This window comes from Hyla sarda, chromosome 6 (assembly GCF_029499605.1).
Source record: "Hyla sarda isolate aHylSar1 chromosome 6, aHylSar1.hap1, whole genome shotgun sequence".
Taxonomy (NCBI): domain Eukaryota; kingdom Metazoa; phylum Chordata; class Amphibia; order Anura; family Hylidae; genus Hyla; species Hyla sarda.
Genome location: NC_079194.1, coordinates 38,229,312 through 38,253,335, shown reverse-complemented (window position 1 = coordinate 38,253,335; position 24,024 = coordinate 38,229,312). Strand labels below are relative to the sequence as shown.

At 42.6% G+C, this 24,024-nt stretch overlaps 1 protein-coding gene across 1 annotated transcript in view; it reads left to right on the top strand.

Moving 5' to 3' along the window:
• Positions 1 to 24,024, top strand: part of LOC130275494 (coagulation factor XIII B chain-like) — a 429,154-nt gene that overhangs the window by 338,684 nt on the left and 66,446 nt on the right. Inside the window, exon 6 of the mRNA XM_056523540.1 lies at positions 22,940 to 23,137. Coding sequence (XP_056379515.1) covers positions 22,940 to 23,137 — 198 coding nt within the window. The remainder of the gene's footprint in view (positions 1 to 22,939; positions 23,138 to 24,024) is intronic.

Here is a 24,024-nt window from a genome sequence, read left to right as displayed (position 1 = left end):
ACCTAAAGGGTTAACAAACCTTTTGAATGTCATTTTGAATACTTTGAGGGGTGCAGTTTTTTATAATGGGGTCATTTGTGGGGCATTTCTAATATGAAGGCCCTTCCAATCCACTTCAAAACAGAACTGGTCCCTGAAAAATTTAGATTTTGAAAATGTTGAGAAAAATTGGAAAATTGCTACTGAACTCTGATCTCTTCCAAAAGTAAAAACATGTCAACGTTATGATGCAAAATGTTGTACATGTGAATCAATATATAATTTATTTGGAATATTCATTTTCCTTATAAGCAGAGAGCTTCAAAGTTAAAAAAAAATGCAACATTTTCAATTTTTTCATCAAATTTGGGAATTTTTCACCAAGAAACGATGCAAGTATCGACAAAATTTTACCACTAACTTAAAGTAGAATAAGTCACGGAAAAACATTCTCGGAATCAGAATGAAAGGTAAAAGCATCCCAGATTTATTAATGCTTAAAGTGAAAGTGGTCAGATGTTCAAAAAATGGCCGGATCTTACAGTGAAAATTGGCTGGGTCCTTAAGGGGTTAAAGGGGTACTCCGGTGAAAACCCTTTTTTTTTTTTAAATCAACTGGTGCCAGAAAGTTAAACAGATTTGTAAATTACTTCTATTAAAAAATCTTAATCCTTCCTGTACTTATTAGCTGCGGAATACTACAGCGGAAATTCTCTTCTTTTTGAAACACAGAGCTTTCTGCTGACATCATGAGCACAGTGCTCTCTGCTAAAATCTTTGTCCATTTTAGGACCTGTCCAGAACAGCATATGTTTGCTATGGGGATTTCCTTTTACTCTGGACAGTTCCTTAAATGGACAGAGATGTCAGCAGAGAGCACTGTGCTCATGATGTCAGCAGACAGCTCTGTGTTTCAAACGGAAAATAATTTTCACTGTAGTATTCAACTTATTAGTACAGGAAGAATTGAGATTTTTTAATAGAAGTAATTTACAAATCTGTTTAACTTTCTGGCACCAGTTGATTTAAAAAAAAAAAAGTTTTTCACCGAAGTACCCCTTTAAATAAAGATAGAAAGATGTATCAGAAACTAACTGGATAAAAAATTTAAAAATTTAAAAAAATAAAAACGATAACAGCCTTAGGCTAAGTTTCTACTTGGTTTTTTGTCCTGCATTTTTTGGATTAAAAAAAAAGGAAAAACGCCTGAAAAAACACCAGTACAATTTCCTGCGTCTGGCGTTTTTTCTTGCGTTTTTTTATGGCGTTTTTTCATTTGTGTGGAAATTGCATTTATGGCCCCTTTGGCGTTTTATTTATTTTTTGTATCCCGAAAAAAAAGGATGCAGTAGTGATGGAAAAAAAATGTATTTAACAAAATTTATATTTTTTATAACAAAATTTTAAACAATTTTTAATAAAGTGTGTGTGTGTGTGTTTCACTTTTTTTTCCTCTCAATTTTTTTTTTTACATTTTTAGGTAGTACTACTACTCCCAGCATGGAACAGACTGTTCCATGATGGGAGTAGTAGTACCTGTACTAATAGACATATCACCCCAGGTGTCAGTCCTGACAACTGATGCGATCGTTCTATCTATTGCAGAGATGCGGAGCGGCTCTATACATCGCTCACACCTCTGCTCTGTACTCCGGCCAGTCATATGAACAGAACATTACTCATTTATATTTTCCACCCAGAGTTGTGATTGGACAGATGGTTGCAGCCAATCACAGCTCTGAGGGAAATATGAATGAGTGATGTTCTATTCACATCACTGCCTGGAGTATAGTGCAGAGATGCGGAGCGCTGTATAGAGCCGCTCCGCATCTCTGCAATAGATAGGACGATCACAGCGGATGTCAGGAGTGATACCTGCTGTGATCTGTCCTTAACTGCAGGTACTACTACTCCCAACATGGAGCACTCTCTGCTCCATGTTGGGAGCTGTACTACCTGCAGTTAATGAAAGATCACAGCGAATGTCACTCCTGACACCCGCTGTGATCCTATTGTATAATGTATAATAGATGCGGCCCACCGCTCTTCTATGGTCCCCTGCACTGACGTATATATACACCTATTTATATTTTCCACAGAGAGTTGTGATTGGCTGGAACCATCTGGCCAATCACAGCTCTCTGCGGGAAATATGAATAGGTGTATATATATGGCAGTGCAGGGGACCATAGAAGAGCGGCCGGCCGCATCTATAAATTATACAGAAGGATCGCAACAGACCCGGGTGATCTGTCAATTAGTACAGGTACTACTACTCCCATCATGGAACAATTTGTGTTTCATGCTGGGAGTAGTAGTACCACCTAAAAAATAAAGAATAAAAAGTGAAAAACACACACACACACACAAACACACACACTACACTTTTATTACTGTCGGCTATATTTTAGTACCCTGCCCACACACATAAATTGATCCCTGTTTAATCCCTTAAGGTCCCGGCATTTTTTTGTTTTTGCATTTTCGTTTTTTCCTCCTTACCTTTGAAAAATCACAACTCTTTCAATTTTGCACCTAAAATCCAAATCCAGCATCCATATGATGGCTTATTTTTTGCACCACCAATTCTACTTTTTAATGACGACAGTCATTTTACCCAAAAATGTACGGTGAAACAGAAAAAAAAAAATCACTGTGAGACAAAAAAAAAAAAAAACACAATTTTGTAAATTTTGGGGGCTCCGGTTTCTATACAGTACATTTTTAGGTAAACATGACACTTTCACTTTATTTGGTAGGTCCAAATGATTAAAATGATACCCTACTTATGTAGGTTTGATTTTGTTGTACTTTTGGAAAAAATCATAACTACATGCAGGAAAATTTATACTTTTAAAATTGTCATCTTCTGACCCCTACAACTTTTTTTATTTTTCCACCTATGGGTCGGTATGAGGGCTCACTTTTTGCATCATAATCTGAAGTTTTTAGCGGTACCATTTTTGCATTGATAGGACTTATTGATTAATTTTACCAAAAATGCACTATTTTGGACTTTGGATTTTTTTTGCGCGTACGCCATTGACCGAATGGTTTAATTAACGATATATTTTTATAATTAGGATATTTCCACATGCGGTGATACCACATATGTTTATTTTCATTTGCACATTTTTTTTTTTTTTTTTTTTTAAATGGGAAAAGGGGGGTGATTCAAACTTTTATTAGGGAAGGGGTTAAATGATCTTTATTCACTTTAATTTTTGTACCTTTTTTTTTTGCAATGTTATAACACTGCACACACTGATCTTTTACATTGTTCAATGGTTCCTCATAGGAAACCATTGATCAATGATTCTGCCACTTGACTGTTCATGCCTGGATCTCAGGCACTAAGCAGTCATTCGGCGATCGTACAGCATGGAGGCAGGCAGGGATCCTCCAGCTGTCCTGTAAGCTGTTCGAGATGCCACGATTTCATCGCGGCGATCCCGAACAGCTCCCAGAGCTAATCGGCATTAATTTATTTTCATTTTAGATGCGGCGTTCATCTTTGAACGTCCGTCTAAGGGGTTAATAGTGCACGGCACCGCGATCAGTGCCGCACACTATGAGCCACGCATCCCGGCCGTGGACCCGCGTTACAGGACGGGAGCTGACTCATGGCATACCGGTACGTCATGGGTCCTGTAGGGGTTAAAAATTCATAAACATTTTTTTATAAAAAAGATTAATTTCGTTAAATACTATTTTTCCCATCACTACTGTATCTTTTTTATTATTATTTTTTTAATGATACCGTACGAAATTTTATTAAAAATGGTATCGCCATCATTTTTTTGGATCGCAAAAAACACCACGATTTCAGGGGAAAAAGACGCCAGTGGCTCAATATACTGCGACTTTGGAAAACCGCCAAGGAGCTAAAAAATGCCAAAAAAACGCCAAAAGGATAAAAAAAAACGCCAATGTGAAAAATGCCAAGTGGAAAAAGAATTTTGTGATTTCTCATTGATTTACAGCTAGCATCTGGCCGCAGCGTTTTTTGGCCAAAAAAACTAAAAGTGGCAGAATTGGCGTTTTTCTTGGCATTTAAGAAAAAATAAAAAACAAGTAGAAACTTAGCCTTATGGGTGTGTTCCGAAGAATATACGGGTCTGTGTCTGGTTGTGTATTGTGTTCATTTATAAGCAAACAGCTTGCTCGATGTTTTGGGTATGTTTATCATGTGATAAGATGTATACGTTGGCCCTCCAGACAAAATCGTTAGGAACGTGACCTTTCTCAGTAAGGGAAATTAGCACAGATCAAACCAAAGAATATCCCCCACACTTGAGGAGACCGTCCCATTAGAGTTTTGCTTACAAAAAAGTAATCTATTCTAGAGTAGGAATGTGTCTGCACTCACCACATTGTTTTCTTGCAACAATGGGGTAAGTACAGACACATTTATTTTCTTCTGCCTATTGTTTTGTGGAATTGCTATGTTCTACTAGTGTCTGGCATTTCACACCAATCTTCACCGGGATCCTTTCTATAGTGTTCAGTGAGGCTGTTATTGCAAGTGCTGCCCATCCCCCACCTGTTAGTTACTCTGGATATTCTAGAGTAGGACTGATGCCTAGAAGAGAAGAACATGTAGACCAGTTGTGTCTTATGTTGTGCCCGATATTTGTCATATACCCCCCATGTTGCCACATAAATTCGCCTAATTGAAATAATCTGGGAGATGCTGTGGAGGAAGAGTCAAGGGCAGGGTTGCAAAGTGAGTCCCCGCATATTATAAGTTCCCCTTTACTATCCTTTTGGGCCAGTTTTAGCACCTTTTTAAAAATAAAAAAAAGGCCACTGATGGGAATTAGGAGCATAGAGATTGACTAATTTATAGTCTGCTTTATTGATGTGCACACAAGAATAATGAATCGGCTGTGGGGATCTATTGTTTGCTTGTGGACCTGAAGGGACAAAGATGCTCTAAAGCAGTGTTTCCCAACCTTTTTTGGCTTGGGGCACCACTCGGGAAAAAAGAAAAAAAAAGAAAAAAAAACGCAATGCACAATATCTATTTATCAGCACTTTTTTTTTTACATGGGTGACAGAGGGGTGTAGAAGAGTATACATGGGTGATAGATGGGTGTAAATGGGTGACAGAGGGGTGTAGAATAGTGTACACGGATAACAGAGGGGTGTAGAAGAGTGTACATGGGGGACAGAGGAGCAGGGCTGGCGTTAGGGCGGGGCAAACCAGGCAATTGCCTAGGGCCCCCATCCCCCAGGGGGCCCCCTGCCAGCTGTTCAGCATAGGTGTGCGCACGGGGTGTGCCGGGTGTGCCTGGGCACACCCTAATCAAGCCCAAGAGGGATCCACGGCCACCACTGAGCAGCCCGCAGGGGGTCCCCGTCACAGTATGGACATCCCTGTGTCCCGAAACCTAATGTGGGGCAACTACAACCTAATGTGGGGGGAACTATACTGCCAACCTAATGTGGGGGGAACTATACTGCACCTAATGTGGGGGGAACCATACTGCCAACCTAATGTGGGGCAACTACAACCTAATGTGGGGGGAACTATACTGCCTATCTAATGTGGGGGAACTATACTGCCAACCTAATGTGGGGGGAACCATACTGCCAACCTAATGTGGGACAACTACAACCTAATGTGGGGGGAACTATACTGCCTATCTAATGTGGGGGAACTATACTGCCAACCTAATCTTGGTAAGCTATACTGGCAACCTAATGTGGGGGAACTATACTGCCAACCTAATGTTGGGGAACTATACTTCCAACCTAAAGTGGGGGGAACTATTCAGCCAACCTAATGTGGGGGGACTATACAGCCAATCTAATGTGGGGGAACTATATTGCCAACCTAATGTGGGGGAACTATACAAAAATATAAAATATTACTATTCTGATCCCTATAATTCTTATTTTTCTGTATATGGGGATGTATGAGGGTCATCTTTTGCGCTTTGATTTTGTAGTTTTTATCAGTACCATTTTTGCTTTGATGGGACTTTTCAATAGCTTTTTAGATATTTTTTATGGTATTTGAAGTGACCAAAAATGTACAAATGTAGTTAGTACACTATTATGACTTTTGGGGCCACTCTTTGGATTTTGCCTAGGGCCATGCTAAGCCTAAAACTGGCCCTGCAGAGGAGTGTGGAGTGTTTAAATGGGTGGCAGAGGGGTGTAGATGAGTGTGCATGAGTGGCAGAGGAGTGTACAAGAGTGACAGAGGGGTATAGAGGAGTGTACATGGGTGATAGATGGGTGTTAAAAGAATTTCCAGCTTCCATATAAAAAATTGTTAATTTTATTTAGATCCTTTAAAAATTTGCAAAAATCATAAAGGTGACCCCATAAAGTCCAAATGAAACGCCAACACGTTTTGGTTTATTAATTAATCATAGCGATAGTTATATGTGGGAACCTGTTCCTCTCTTTATACCTGTAGTAAGTGTAGTATTCAAAGTAAAAGATCCAATAAAAGAAAAAGGGTTTGAGAGACTCACACTAAAGAATTATATACCAAGGTAGTCTGTCTTGCACCACCCGTAATCCACTGTAATATTATAAGTTCCACTATGAGTTATGCAATGTTATGAATATGAATGTGAACCGGTACACTGCACCACTCACCACCCGCAGATACTCCGCGTATGAAGGTCGCGCAATGTCCTGTTAGTGCAGACTGGCACGGACCAGCGGCCGACTTGATTGTGGATCTGCGTGGGTGGGATGTGGGCATAGGTGTCCGCGTACTTGAAGCCTTCAGATGGTGGTCCTGCGGAGTGGCACAGACTGGCAGCTGGCCAAAGGTGAAAGGGTGGTGGGGTGAGTAAGGGGAAGCGGCGTCCTCGTGGAGTAGAGCAGAGGTATGCGCGGGCTTGAACAGTGGTCCAGGAACGGAGGGGTTGCAGCTGTTGAGAATGTGCAAATGGAGAGATAATCTGTATGCGAGGTAGTATAGTCTATTAGCAAGGTGGTATGGGGTCTTGTGGAATGCAAATGCATTTCGGGGAGTCCCCTTCTTCAGTGGCGATATGAAGAGCGCCCCACTTCTAGTCAAATTTATATAGGTAGCAGGCAGTGATTGGCAGGTGTCTGAGTTACATCAAAAATCTGATCTGAATGATATAGAAATTTAAAAGCCTGGTCTGGAGGATACATTGATTCACTGGCTGTTTTGTTACAAAATATTATAGCCGTGGTTTCTAATGATTAAATATAACTTAAATCTTAGACTGGTCATATCTAAATAAATGAAATACAATATACATTGGATAAACAGAGGAGAAATAGAACATATAGAGGAGAAGAGAGACAATAATGATGGTATATTGATGGGAATGTTAGTACGTAAAATGAAAAATATTATCGATGCAGAAATATAGGACTGAAAATAGAAAAATATATGAATGGGAATAAATGTATATGAGAATAGAAAAAAAGGGGAATAAAATGCAAATAAAAACAAATAAAAATAGCAAATAAAAATAGAGATAAATAGAAACACAATAGAAAATATATATAAAAAATATATAAAAATAAAATTTTAATTCAAATAATAATAAAAATAAATATGTTTAAAAAAAATAATAAAAATAAAAAGGAAATAAAGATAAATTAAAATCATAATAAGGTAAAATACAGTATACAGAATAAAAAAAAATTATAAAAATAAAAAGGAAATAAAGATAAATTAAAATCATAATAAGGTAAAATACAGTACATTAGTATACAGTAATAACAAATGCAGTGGAAGCTCTTCCTTTGCATTGCTATCATTACTGTACACTAATGTACTGTATTTTACCTTCTTATGATTTTCATTTACCGTATATACTCGAGTATAAGCCGACCCGAATATAAGCCGAGGCCCCTAATTTCACCCCAAAAACCCAAGAAAAGTTATTGACTCGACTATAAGCCTAGGGTGGGAAATACATCATCCCCCTGTCATCATCCAGTCCCCCGTCATTAACACCCTCATCATCATCATCCCCCCTTCATCAACACCCTGTCATCATCATCAGCTGTCATCATCCCCCCCTTCATCATTACCCTGTCATCACCCCCCCTTCATCATCCCCCCTTCATCATGCCCCCTTCATCATCCCCCCTCCATCATCCCCCCTTCATCATCCCCCTTCATCATTACCCTGTCATCATCCCCCTTCATCATTACCCTGTCATCATCCCACACCACCCCCTTCATCATCACCGCTTTTCAATGTCTGATTTAACAGTGGCCTTCAACCTGTGGACCTCCGGATGTTTCAAAACTACAACTCCCAGCATGCCCGGACAGCCATCGGCTGTCAGGGCATTCTGGGAGTTGTAGTTTTGAAACATCTGGAGGTCCACAGGTTGAAGACCACTGCCCGGGCCTTCGTCGTCATCCAGACCCCCTCCCCCCTTTAGTTTTGTACTCAACTCCGCTCGGCCGGACGATCGGGTGAGCTGGTCTGGGCCATCTGTGCTGCAGGACCGTCTGGTGGGGAGGGATAGTCGTTCCGGGCTGTCCATCTTCACCAGGTGGGCCAATGGCTGTCCGGGCATGCTGGGAGTTGTAGTTTTAAAATATTTGGAGGTCCGCAGGTTGAAGACCACTGAGGGCGGAGAGTTCACTCGAGTATAAGCCGAGGGGGGTGTTTTCAGCATGAAAAATTGTGTTGAAAAACTCGGCTTATACTCGAGTATATACGGTATCTTTATTTCATTTTTATTTAAATTTTTATTTATTTTTTTATAAATTTTTTTATTTCATTTTTATTTAAACAAATTTAAAATATTTATTATTTTTATAAAAATGTTAATTTAAATTATATATATATATATATTTTTTTTTCTATTGTGTTTCTATTTATCTCTGTTTTTATTTGCTATTTTTATTTGTTTTTCATTTGCATTTTATTCTCCTTTTTTCTATTCTCATATACATTTATTCCCATTCATATATTTTTCTATTCTCAGTCCTATATTACTGCATCGATAATTTTACTCATTTTACGTACTAAAATTCCCATCAATATACCATCATTATTGTCTCTGTTCTCCTCTATATGTTCTATTTCTCCTGTGTTTATCCTATGTATATTGTATTTCATTTATTTAGATATGACCAGTCTAAGATTTAAGTTACGTTTAAGCATTAGAAACTTTATAGCAAACCACGGCTATAATATTTTGTAACAAAACAACCAGTGAATCAATGTATCCTCCAGATCAGATTTATCCAGATCAGATTTATCCAGACCTATATAAACCTGTATAAATCTGACTAGACGTGGGGCGCTCTACATATCGCCACTGAAGAAGAGGACTCCCTGAAACGCGTTTGGCATCCACAAGACCCCATACCACCTTGCTAATAGACTATACTACCTCACATACAGACTACCTCTCCATTTGCACATTCTCAACAGCTGCAACCCCTCCGTTCTTGGACCACTGTTCAAGTGCGCGCATACTTCTGCTTTACTCCACGAGGACGCCGATTCCCGTCACTCACCCCACCACCCTTTCACCTTTGGCCAGCTTCCAGTCTGTGCCACTCTGCAGGATCACAGGGGACTTATTTATGACAACGATTACTTACCATCATATATATCTTGAGACATTCATCTAATATTTGCACTAATTGCAATATTTTGGGCTATATTCAGCTATACGGTGGCTAATGATATGAGGTCTTTACTATTATAACATTTTAATGTTGTTATGTTATGCATTGTCGGCATACCTGTCCATGTTTATTGTTTATTAAATACATTTTTATACACTGGTCATATCTTGTACATTCAGTAGTATTTATATACCTAGTGGACTGTATTCTTTACTTCTATTGATACTCAAAGTAAAAGATCCACCTACCTGGAGGGTGGGGGCAGTCATTAATCATCTTGATGTGAGAATACCCAGCTGTGTGAAAACTCAGGTAGAGAGGTAAGAACAAAATAATATTCAGAAAAAATAAACATAGAAATCACAGCAGTAACAATGTTGCATTTAGAAAATGTACATTAGATAATTTTATGTAGTTAAGTCCTCGGGGAATCTGGTATCCAGACGGATCCAGACGGATAGATGGGTGTACAAGGGTGACAGAGGGGTGTAGAAGAGTGTACATGAGTGACAGGGGGGCATAGGGGTGACAGAAGGGTTTAAATGTCTGATAGAGGGGTGGTGTACATGGATGACAAAGGGTTGTTAGGAGTGCAGAGGAGTGTACATGGGTGACAGAGGAGTGTACGTAGGTGACAGAGGAGTGTACGTAGGTAACAGAGGGGTGTACTTGGGTGGCAGAGGGGTGTAGAGGGGATTACATGGGTGACAGAGGGGTTTAAAAGAGTGTACATTAGTGACAGAGGGGCAGAGGGCTGGACAGGCGTGACAAGTTGGTAACAAAGGGTGCACACGGGTGACAAAAGGACAGAGGGGTGAATAGGGGTGGACATGGGTGACAAGGATGTGGTCAGAGGTGTGGACAATGGAGAGTGAACATGAGTGACAGGGGGATGGACATGGGAGACGGGTCAGAGAGGTGGACAAGAGTGACAGAGAGGGGTGGACTGGGATGACAAAGGGACAGAGGGGTAAATAGGGGGTGGACATGGGTGACAGGGGTGTAGACTGGGGGTAGTCAGAAGGGTGGACAGGGGGTGAACATGGGTGACAAGGGGATGGACAGGGTGACAGAGGGGTGGATAGGGGGTGGCTAAGGTGGATATGGATGACAGGTGGGTGGCCATGAGAGACGGGGGAGGGTGAACCTAGGTGACAGGGGGTGGACAAGGATGACAAGGTTGATAAAAAAGGGGTGACAGAGATGAACAAAGGAACAGAGGGGTGAATGGGGGGGGTGAACATGGGTGGCAAGGGGTAGATTGGAGGGTAGACTGGGGGGTGGACGGGGGGGAACATGGGTGACAGCAGTGTGTACATGAGAGACAGGGGGGTGAACAGGGGTAACGGGTGACAAGGGAGTAAAAGAGGGGTGGACAGGGGTTACAAAGGGAAAGAGGGGTAAATAGGGGCTGGACATGGGTGACAGAGGAGTAGACTGGCGGGTTAGCCAGAGGAGTGGATAGGGGTGGGTGAACATGGGTGACGGGGATGGACAGGGGTGACAGAGGGGTGGCCAAGGTAGACATGGATGACAGGAGGGTTGACACGGGAGACAGGGGGTGGACATGGGAGATGGGGGGGTGAACAGAGGTGACAGGGGGGTGGACAGGATGACAAGGGGGATAAAAGAGGGGTGACAGAGGGGTGGATGGGGTGTGTTAACATGGGTGACAGGGATGGACAGGGGTGGACAAGGTGGATATGGATGACAGGAGGGTGGACATGGATGACGATGGGGGTGGGCATGGGTGACGGGGGGAGACATGGGTGATGGGGGGTAGACATGGGTGACAGGGGTGGACAGGGATAAGAAGGGGTAACAGAGGGGTGGAAAGGGTAAAGGACCTTAAGCAAGCCATCATGGGAATCCAGCACAGCTTCCACAGCGAGTTCCACGGCATCTTCCCCTCTCCGATGTAGTAGGGCACCATTTTCGGCCTGCTTCCAGTTTCATTAGGCCTGGCCCTAATACCATTAGGAGTTTGCAGCCAATAGGTTGCAGTGTCTCAAAGTTATTGAATAAGCATGCATATAAAATAATGGTTTCTACACAGCGTGCCGTGACTCACAGGGCCGCAGGGGGAGGGGGATGCTGTGTGCGCAGTGGGCATGCACAAGCAAAGTGCACACAGGCTTCCTTTTCCCCCTGCGGTGCCGTGAGTCACAGGTGTTCAGGCCGGGGCGGGAAATTTAAAAGAAAAAAAAAAGAAAAATTCACAGCAAAATCCCGCGGTACCCCAGGCAGTGCCGAACGGCACCCCACCTCTGGTTGGGAATCAATGCTCTAAAGGGTACTAAAACACTCCTTTTCTTAGATGGGTAAGAAGATGTGATAATAGTAGGGAAATCTTTGTGGGACAACTTTGGGGGATTTCTGGTGTAAAGATGTGTTTCCTGTCCTGTGGACAGAATATGTCTCCCCTTTAGGTGCCTCACTTACCTCCACATCCATAAGAATTTAAATGGACTATTCAGCCCTTTCACATTGTGAGATACAAGTACCAACCCCAAGAATGTCAGAGTGGTGTCTAATGCCTAAGTGGTACCAGTTGGAGATGAGAGATGAAGATCCATGTGGCATTTGGACTACCGAGCAACAAAAACAACACAAAAGTCTAGCGCTGAGGATTCTCAAGCTGCGCAGGTTCAGTAACCATGCAAAAGTGAAGTTTGTCGCTTAACCCCTTATCCCCTTAAGGACGCAGGGTTTTTCAGTTTTTGCATTTTCGTTTTTTCCTCCTTACCTTTTACAAATCATAAGCCCTTCAATTTTTCACCTAAAAATCCATATTATGGCTTATTTTTTGTGTCACAAATTCTACTTTGCAGTGACAGTCATTTTAACCCAAAAATCCACAGAGAAATGAAAAAAAAAAATCATTGTGCGACAAAATCTAAGAAAAAAACGCCATTTTGTAACTTTTGGGGCTTCTGTTTCTACGCTGTGCATATTTTGGTAAAAAAGACACCTTATCATTATTCTGTAGGTCCATACGGTTAAAATGATCCCCTACTTATATAGGTTGGATTTTGTCGTACTTCTGGAAAAATCATAACTACATGCAGGAAAATGTATACGTTTAAAAATGTCCTCTTCTGACCCCTATAACTTTTTTATTTTTCCACATACAGGGCACTATGAGGGCTCATTTTTTGCTCCGTGATCTAAAGTTTTTATCAGTACCATTTTTGTTTTGATATGACTTTTTTTATCACTTGTTATTAATTTTTTAATGGTATAAAAAGTGACCAAAAATACGCTTTTCTGTACTTTGGAATTTTTTTGCGCGTACACCATTGATCGTGTGGTTTAATTAACGATATATTTTTATAGTTTGGACATTTATGCACGTGGCGATACCACATATGTTTATTTTAATTTTTATTTACCTTGTTTAATTTTTTTATGGGAAAAGGGGGGGGGGAGATTCGAACTTTTATTAGGGAAGGGGTTAAGTGATCTTTATTAACACTTTTTTTAAACTTTTTTTTTGCAATGTTATAGCTCCCATAAGGACCTATAACACTGCACACACTGATCTTTTACACAGATCACTGGCGTGTATTAACACGCCTGTGATCAGTGTTATTGGCGCTTGACTGCTCCTGCCTGGATCTCAGGCACGGAGCAGTCATTCACCGATCGGACACCGAGGAGGCAGGTGGGGTCCCTCGCGGTGTCCTGTAAGCTGTTTGGGACACCACGATTTCACCGTGGCGGTCCCGAACAGCACGACTGAGCAGCTGAGATAGTTTCACTTTCGCTTCAGACAGCTTTGATGGCCGCGCCTGAAGGGTTAATACAGGGCATCACCGCGATCGGTGATGTCCTGTTTTAGCCGCAGGTCCAGGCTGTTGATGGCCGCCGGGACCGAACCGATATGATGCGATGACCCCGCGGGGGGCAGAGGAGGACGTAAATATACGTCCTTCGTCGTTAAGGAGTTAAGGACATGACCAATTTTCATTTTTGCCTTTTCATGTTTTTCTCCTCTCCTTTTAAAATCCATTTTTCACCTACAAACCCATATGAGGGCATGTTTTGAGTGACCAATTGTGCTTTGTAATGACATCTTTCATTTTACCATTAGCTGTACCATGAAGCAAAAAAATGTATATTTGCAGGTGGAAATCTATAAGAAAACTTCTATTTTGCAACTTTTGGGAGGTTTGTTTTTAACCCCATTTTGGCCTAAAGGACACAGGAAATGTTATTTTTGCATTTTCGTTTTTTCCTCCTTGCATTCTAAAAATCATAACTCTTTAATATTTCCATCAACAGACCCATATGAGGGCTTATTTTTTGCATGACCAATTGTACTTTATAATGACACCTTTTATTTTACCATAAAATGTATGGCAAAACAAAATAAATATTATTTGTGTGGGGAAAATGAAATGAAAACAGCAATTTTGCACATTTTGGAGGGGTACGCTGTACACTTTACGGTAAAAATGACGGCTGACATTTATCATTAAGTTTACCCTTTTTTTCTGTCTATATATGGCACTATTTTGGTTTACACATTTCTACTGATTTTGAGTTGCAATCCACTGATTTTGGCAATACGCATGATATGGACGGGTTTTATGTACTAGGCTGTTTTGTGAAAAGGCGCAAAACCACCAAAAAGGTGCAAAACCACCAAAATCCTACACCTGCCCAGTCTTAGCTTAAATTTTTGGTGTATATGAAGATTGAAATTTCAGAAAATGTGTACCTGCACAAAATTTATCAAATGCTCTGGGATTATTTAATAAATTTGGTGTTACAACACATTACCAGCACACAAAAAAAAGGTGTAGAAAAATGCTTCACTTACACCTAAAATGATGACTGCCCCCCCGTCATGTTCTGTGAGTCAGTACGATTAAAATGATACCCAAAATGATATACTTTTCTATTATTGTACTGCTTTTAAAAAAAAAAACACTTTTTTTTTACAAAAAAATAAATGTTTAAAATTTTGAGGGCTCATTTTTTTCACTGTGATCTGTAGTTTTTATTGGTACCATGATTGTGTATATGTGATATAATATTAGTTTTTCATTAAAGGGGTAATCTGGTGGAAAAAATTTTTTTTTTAAATGAACTGGTGCCAAAAAAAGTTAAACAGATTTGTAAATTACTTCTATTAAAAAAAATTTGGAACTGTCCAGAGCAGCATATGTTTGCTATGGGGATTTTTTCCAGCTCTGGACAGTTCCTGACATGGACAGAGGTGTCAGCAGAGAGCACTGTGGACAGACAGAAAAGAAATCCAAAAAGAAAATAATTTTCTATGTAGTATACAGACACTAATAAGTACTGGAAGGATTTTTTTTAATAGAAGTCATTTACAAATCTGTTTAACTTTCTGGCACCAGTTGATTTAAAAAAAAAAGTTTTCCACAGGATTACCCATTTAATTAATTTTTTTTTTATATAATGTGACAAAAAAGCAGCAGTTCACCATACGGGATCATTAACATTATAATTTGATAGTTTGGACATTTACCCACGTGGCAATATCAAATATGTTTATTAATACATTTTTTTACACTTTTTTTTTTAGGTAAAATGGGGAAAAAAGAAAAAGGTTTAAATTTTTTATTAAGGGAGGGGATTTTTCACATTTCATAAACTTTTTGTTTACTTTATTTATTTATTTATTTTTTAACACTTTTTATGTCCCCATAGGGGAATATTTATAGTAACCATTTGATTGCTAATACTGTTCAGTGGCATAGGCACAGCACTGATCAGTAATATCGGCAGTTTTCTGCTCTGGTCTGTTCGATGTCAGACCACAGCAGAAGACCCCAGGAGACTGACGGAGGCAGGTAAGTGGACCTCCATCCACCTCCATCCGCCACTACAGGCAGGTCCCTAGCAGCTAATAGCAGCCGGGGCCTGCCGTGCATGATGCAAGCACTGTTCTGGTGCTCGTCTCATGTATTAGAAGTAAGTGTATGTCCTGGTGGGTTAAGTACCAGGGCACCAGGATGTACATTTACATCCTATGTCGTTAAGGGGTTAAGCAGTGCACTCTTTGGTAAAAATGATCATTATCTTTATTGTATAGGTCAATGCGATTATAACGATACCCAATTTATACAGTTTATTTTTTTTATTATTGTACTACCGTATATACTCGAGTATAAGCCGACCCGAGTATAAGCCGAGACCCCTAATTTCAACCCAAAATCCCAGGAAAAGTTATTGACTCGAGTATAAGCCTAGGGTGGGAAATACCTCATCCCCCCCTGTCATCATCCAGACCCGTCATTAACATCCTCATCATCCCCTTGTCATCATCCCACACATCCCCTTATCCCACACATCCCCCCTTCATCATCCCCTTGTCATCATCCCACACATCCCCCCTTCATCATCCCCTTGTCATCATCCCCTTGTCATCATCCCACACATCCCCTTATCATCCCACACATCCCCCCTTCATCATCCCCTTGTAATCATCCCACACCCCCCCCTTCATCATCCCCACCCCCCTTCATCATCCCCACACCCCCCCCCCCTTCATCATCCTCTTCTCATCATTCGCCCTCAGTGGTCTTCAACCTGCGGACCTCCAGAGGTTTCAAAACTACAACTCCCAGCAAGCCCGGGCAGCCATCGGCTGTCCGGGCTTGCTGGGAGTTGTAGTTTTGAAACCTCCGGAGGTCCGCAGGTTGAAGACCACTGCGGCCTTCAACCTGCGGACCTCCAGAGGTTTCAAAACTACAACTCCCAGCAAGCCCGGGCAGCCATCGGCTGTCCGGGCTTGCTGGGAGTTGTAGTTTTGAAACCTCCGGAGGTCCGCAGGTTGAAGACCACTGCGGCCTTCAACATGCGGACCTCCAGAGGTTTCAAAACTACAACTCCCAGCAAGCCCGGGCAGCCATCGGCTGTCCGGGCTTGCTGGGAGTTGTAGTTTTGAAACCTCCGGAGGTCCGCAGGTTGAAGACCACTGCGGCCTTCAACATCATCCAGCCCCCCTCTCACCCCCTTTAGTTCTGATTACTCACCTCCGCTCGGCGCTGGTCCGGTCCTGCAGGGCTGTCCGGTAAGGAGGTGGTCCGGTGAGGAGGTGGTCCGGGCTGCTATCTTCACCGGGGGCGCCTCTTCTCCGCGCTTCCGGCCCGGAATAGAGCCGTTGCCTTGACAACGACGTATCTGCGTCGTTGTCAAGGCAACGTGACTATTCTGAGGCCGGGCCCGAAGCGCTTAGAAGAGGAAACTGGACAGCCCTGCAGGACCGGACCAGCGCCGAGCGGAGGTGAGTACTCAGAACTAAAGGGGGTGAGAGGGGGCTGGATGATGTTGAAGGCCGCAGTGGTCTTCAACCTGCGGACCTCCGGAGGTTTCAAAACTACAACTCCCAGCAAGCCCGGACAGCCGATGGCTGCCCGGGCTTGCTGGGAGTTGTAGTTTTGAAACCTCTGGAGGTCCGCAGGTTGAAGACCACTGCGGGTGGGGGAGTTCACTCGAGTATAAGCCGAGGGGGGTGTTTTCAGCACGAAAAATCGTGCTGAAAAACTCGGCCTATACTCGAGTATATACGGTATTTAAAAAAATGCTAACTTTTTTTATAACAAAATTCATATGCATAACCCTATAACTTTTTTTTCTAACCCTATAACTTTTGAATTTTTCCGTATACAGAGATTAATGAGGGCTCATTATTTGCACTGTGATTTGTAGTTTGCTTTGATGGGACTTTAACGCTTTAAAAAAAAAATTCTGATATATGATGTGATTAAAAATAATTTTTTTGGGTGTTTAATATTTTTTTTATGTTTATGCAGTTTACAGTGCAGGATCTTAAACATTATATTTAATAGTTTGGACTTTTACACATGCAGCATAGCATTATACTGTGTAATCAGCTATTCATTGATCTGGCCTGGTTAAGCCAGGCTACATCAGTTAGATTGGAGGCAGGTAAGGGGACCCTCCACCGCCATGTTAGCTCACTGAACCCTCGCAATCAATGTTGCAGGGTTTAGGGAGTACAGGTACGCCCTTTGTCCTTAACAGGTTAAGAAACCTGTAACAATGCCTATTGGTGATGTAAACCCAGTGGATTACTCATGCATGTGACTTAAGGCTTAACCTGTGAGTAAAGTCTAAGGCTAGGTCCACCTATATCTGGCATCCGACCCAGTTTTAAACTCGCCGCAGCTGATGTCACAACTGATGACAAAGTGTGTCAGGTGGCATCAGTTGTTTAGCATCTGAATTTCTTAAATTGTGCTAGCCAAACGGGGGAATGCCGCAAGATGCGTTCCCCTGTCCAGGTCCCATGCAATGTCTCTGACCGTACAGCATCCTAATTGCTACAATGGATGAATGTAAACTGTCCCATTCAAATAAAGGAGCCCATTTTGACCCTAAGGACGGGAGCATTTTTTTTCAAATCTGTCACTTTAAGCATTAATAACTCTGAGTTGCTTTTACTTATGAATTTGATTCTGAGATTGTTTATTTGCGACATATTGTGCTTTATGTTAGTGGTTTTGTCAATACTTGCATCATTTCTTGGTGAAAATTTCCAAATTTCATGAAAGATTAGAAAATTCCGCATTTTTCTAACTTTGAAACTCTCTGCTTGTAAGGAAAATGGTCATACCAAATAAATGATATATTGAGTCACATATACAATATGTCTACTTTATGTTGGCATCATAAAGTTGACATGTTTGTTCTTTTTGAAGATATTCGAGGGCTTCAAAGTAAAGCAGCAATTTTCAAAATTTTCATGAAAAATTCTAAATCTGAAATTTTCAGGGCCCAGTTCAGTTTGAAGTGTATTTGAGGGGCCTTTCTGTAATAAATCTCCCATAATGGACCCCATTATGAAAACAGCACCCCTGAAAGTATTCAAAATGACATTCAGAAAGTTTGTTAACCCTTTAGGTGTTTCACAGAAATGGCAGCAATGTGGAGTAGAAAACTCAAAATCTCCAATTTTTACACTAACATGTTCTTGTGGCCCCATTTTTTTATTTTTACATGGGGTAAAATGAGAACCCCCCCCCCAAAAAAAAAAAATTGTAACCCAATTTCTCTCTCGAGTGTGCATGTAAAGTGCTCTGGGAGCGCACAACAGGAGCAACTTTGGAATTTTTGGAGAACGAATATTGCACTTTTTCTGGGGGCAAGTTTCATTTAGGAAGTCCCCAGGGTGCCAGAACAGCAAAAGAAACCCACAAGGGGTAAATTGAGCCTTAACACCTCACAGGTGATTGATGACTTTTCATTAAAGTTGGACGTGAAAATGAAAAATTTTATTTTTAACACTAAAATATTGGTGTCACCCCAAATTTGTCATTTTCACATGGGGTAATAGGAGAAAATGCCGACCAAAATGTAAAAATTCATTTCTCCCAAGTAAGGAAATACCCCATATTTGGTTGAAAATTGCTCTGCTGGCGCACTAGAGGGCTCAGAAGGGAAGGAGCGACATTGGGCTTTTGGAGAGAGAATTTGGCTTGAAATGAAGTCGGGGGCCATGTGTGTTTACAAAGCTCCCATTGTTCCAGAGCAGCAGAAACCCCCACATGTGGCACCATTTTGGAAACTACTCCCCTCAAGGAACATAACAAGGGTTAAAGTGAGTACTTATACCTCACAGGTTTTTTGAACAGTTGGCCGTAAAAATGAAAAATTTGATTTTAACACTAAAATGCTGGTGTTACCCCAAATTTTTCATTTTCACATGGGGTAATAGGAGAAAAAGGCCCACAAAATTTGAAGCCCAATTTCTCCCAAGTAAGGAAATACCCCATATATAGTTGTAAAGTGCCCTGCTGGTGCACTACAGGTCTCAGAAGAGAAGGAGCGCCATTGGGCTTTTGGAGAGAGAATTTGGTTGGAATGGAAGTTGGGGGCCATGTGTGTTTACAAAGCCCCCATGGTGCCAGAACAGTGGACTCCCCCCCCCCCCCCCACACAGGTGACTTCGTAAACTGCACACCTCATGGAATGTAATAAGGAATGCAGTGAGCATTTACACCCCACTGGCGTTTGACAGCTCTTTGGAACAGTGGGCTGTGCAAATGCAAAATTAATTTTTATGGACGACTGTTCAAAAAATCTTTCAGACACCTGTGGGGTGTAAATGCTCACTGCATCCCTTATTACATTCTTTGAGGGGTGTAGTTTCCAAAATGGGGTTACATGGGGGGGTCCACTGTTCTGGCAGCTTGGGGGCTTGTAAATGCACATTGGCTTCAACTCTAGCCAAATTCTCTCTCCCCAAAAAATGTTGTTCCTTCTCTTCTGAGCCCTGTAGTGCGCCAGCAGAGCACTTTACATCCACATATGGGGTATGTTCTTACTCAGAAGAAATGGTGTTACAAATTTTGGTGGACTTTTTCATCTATTACCCCTTGTGAAAATGAAAAATTTGGGGTAACACAAGCATTTATTTTAGTAAAAAAAATCTAATTTTTCATTCTCACATCCAACTTTAATGAAAATTCATCAAACACCTGTGGGGTGTTAAGGCTGACTATACCCTTTGTTACTTTCCTTGAGGGGTGTTGTTCCCAAAATGGGGTCACATGTGAGTGTTTTCCTTTTTGTGTTAATGTCAGAACCACTGTAACTATCATCCACCCCTGTGCAAATCACCAATTTAGGCCTCAAATGTATATAGTGCACTGTCACTCTTGAGCCCTGTTGTGCGCCCGCAGAGCATTTTACATCCACATATGGTGTATTTCCATACTCAGGAAAAATTGCGTTACAAATTGTGGGGGTCTTTTTCTCCTTTTACCACTTGTGAAAATGAAAAGTATGGGGGGCAACACCAGTATGTTAGTGTAAAAAATAATTATTTTTACATTAACATGCTGGTGTAGTCCCCAACTTTTCTTTTTCATAAGTGGTAAAAGGAGAAAAAGCCCCTCAAAATGTGTAACACAATTTTCTCCCGAGTACGGAAATACCCCATATGTGGCACTAAACTGTTGCCTTGAAATAAGACAGGGCTCCGAAGTGAGAGAGCGCCATGCGCATTTGAGGCCTAAATTAGACATTTGCATGGGGGCGGACACGGATGCAAGAATTACACTTGCCTCCGATACCAAAAATAACCTACGGCAGTGTTTCCCAAATAGGGTGCCTTCAGCTGTTGCAAAACTCCTAGCATGCCTAGACAGTCAATGGTTGTTGTTTTGCAACAGCTGGAGGCTCTGTTTAGGAAACAGTGCCGAACAAGGTTTTCATTTTTACTGGGGGGGCAGTGTTAGGGTGTGAATATGTAGTATTTTACTCTTTATTTCATGTACTGTAAGTGTTGTGTTTTTAGGGTACATTCACACGGGCAGGAGTTTACAGCGAGGTTAACTGAGAGATCGTCCATGCTGGGAGTTCTAGTTTTTCTACAGCTGGAGGCACACTGTTGGGGAAACACCAAATTAGGTAACAGACTAACTCAGTGCCTTCCAACCAGTATGCCTCCAGATGTGGCAAAATTACAACTCCCAGCATGCATAGTCTTTCAGTGCATGCTGGGAGTTGTAGTGTTGTCTGTCAGTGCATGCTGGGAGTGTTCAGAAACAGACTCTAATTACGTGTTTCCCAACCAGTGTGCCTACAGCTGTTGCAAAACTACTACTCCCAGCATGTAATTACAGCTAAAGGGCATGCTGGGAGTTGTAGTTATGCAACAACTGGAGGAAAACAGTTTGTAGTGGTCTCCCAACTGTGGACCTCCAGATGTTTCAAAACTACAACTCAAAGCATTGCCAGACTGTCCAGGCACGCTGGGAGTTGTAGTTCGGTAACATCTGAAGGGCCAGATGTTGCAGAACTACAACGCCCAGCATGCCTGACTGTCCGGGCATGCTGGGAATTGTAGTTTTTGCATCATCTGGAGGTCTACAGTTTGGAAACCACTGTATAGTGGTTTCCAAACTGTGCCCCTCCAGATGTTGCAAAACTACAACTCCCAGCATGCCAAGACTTTCCAGGCATGCTGGGAGTTGTATCTCTGCAACATCTGAAGTGCCAGATGTTACAGAACTACAACTTCCAGCATGCTTGGACTGTCTGGGCATGCTGAGAGTTGTAGTTTTGCAACATCTGGAAACCACAGTTGGGAAACCCCTGCATAGTGGTTTCCAATTTTTTGCCCTCCAGATGTTGCTAAACTACAACTCCCAGCATGCCCAGACATCCAAAGGCTGTCTGGGCATGCTGAGAATTGTAGTTTTGTAACTTCTAGGAGGCCACAGTGAAACTCTGCCTGCCGCTGCCTGCCTGCCGGGTAAGGCCCCCATGCCACTTTCCAGCACCCGCTCTGCCAAGACTTCAATCAGTGGGCAGAGTGGGGGATCTAAACTTTATCCCCCCCGCGCCCTCCTGCCATTGGTCAGTCAGTCCTGGCAGGGGATAGGAGGAGGTGGCACCTGACAGTACTGATCATTCTTATGTTCTGGGCAATCGGGTCACCAGTGACTCGATCAGCCTGGAAAAGCCATGATTTGCTGGTCCGAATTGACTAGCGAATCTTGGCGATCGCCGTTATGGGGGGTCTCAGGACCCCTCAAGGCGATGTCACGGGATGCCTGCTGATAGATATCAGCAGTGATCCCAGTCCGATCACCGCCCAGCGAGCAGCGGTGATCGGAAATACTGAGGGCGTACAGGTACGCCCTCCGTCCTTAAGTACCGGGACACGAGGGTGTACCCATACGCCCTCCATCCCCAACAGGTTAAATACTTCACTTTTGACCCCCACCCAGAAATCTGAACTTTCCCTCAGGGAATTCCAAGTTTGCTTTATCCACTAACAACAGCTGCTGGCCTCTGGCTTCTTAGGCTCAAAACGTCACAGTGCAGGCAGCGTTTTACCAGCTGCAGCGGTGTTCCGCCTCGGCCGGTGATAGGCTGAGCCCACTGTCCTGTAAGGAGCCCGGGCCTTGCCTCCTCCCTGCTGCCCAGGCTCCTTACATGACAGTGCGCTCAGAAAAACATCTGTCGAGGCGAGACATGACGGCGGCCGGCAATTTTCTGCCTGCACTGAGGTTTCGAGACCATAAAGGGCCAGCAGAGGCCAGCAGCACCGGAGGAACGGAATGCCGATATCTCTGCAACGAGGGGGGGGGGGGACATAGGAAGGTGAGTTAAAGTTTGCTTTTTATGTTTTTGCAGCCCGGGCACTGGGGGACTTAAAAAATTTACGCCACAGTTTTCCTTTAATTATTTTACAGTGATACAACGGTGGAACAGAAAGGGGGAGAATGTACTGTCAGTGCATATATTAAAATGGTATTATTGACTAGGATCTGATTAATTGAAATTCTGCTAAATATACAAACAAAAAAAAACATAATAGGGTGAAAATGTTAATTTATGTTTCAGAGCCATGTACTTCAAAGGAAAAAGATATGAAAGACAATAATATAAAGCTAAAGTGGATTAAGGATCCAAAGCTTTACAGTGAACATGGTGACAAAATAGGCTTTCAGTGCCTTAATGGATATGAGGCTCCTACTGGCACTCAGCTGAAAATTACTTGTGAACAAGGAAAACTGGAATATCCAAAATGCTTCAAAGCAGGTAAGTGATCCTATTTATTACTACTGCCTCTGAGGAATACTGCCTCTAGTGGTGTGACAACTGCCTGCTGCCAGAGTAGCTTTATTAAGAGGTGGCGGGCATCTGAGCGTAGACACCATGTCTGGGCAGAGTAGGAGATTTTAAACTACATAGTGCTGAGCCCACTACAGTTAATGAGTATGACCTGCAGGCATACATACCGTATATACGTGAGTATAAGCCGAGTTTTTCAGCACGATTTTTCGTGCTGAAAACACCCCCCTCGGCTTATACTCGAGTGAACTCTCTACCCGCAGTGGTCTTCAACCTGCGGACCTCCAGAGGTTTCAAAACTACAACTCCCACGAAGCCCGGGCAGCCATCGGCTGTCCGGGCTTGCTGGGAGTTGTAGTTTTGAAACCTCTGGAGGTCCGCAGGTTGAAGACCACTGCGGCCTTCGACATCATCCAGCCCCCTCTCACCCCCTTTAGTTCTGTACAGTACTCGCCTCCACTCGGCGCTGGTCCGGTGCTGCAGGACTGTCCGGTGAGGAGGTCGCCCGGTGGGATAGTGGTTCCGGGCTGCTATCTTCACCGGGGAGGCCTCTTCTAAGCGCTTCGGGCCCGGCCCCAGAATAGTCACGTTGTCTTGAAGACGACGCAGAGGTACGTTCATTACCAACGTACTTCTGCGTCATCGTCAAGGCAACGCCTCTATTCTGGGCCCGAAGCGCGGAGAAGAGGCGCCCCCGGTGAAGATAGCAGCCCGGAACCACTATCCCACCGGGCGACCTCCTCACCGGACAGTCCTGCAGCACCGGACCAGCGCCGAGTGGAGGCGAGTACTGTACAGAACTAAAGGGGGTGAGAGGGGGCTGGATGATGTCGAAGGCCGCAGTGGTCTTCAAC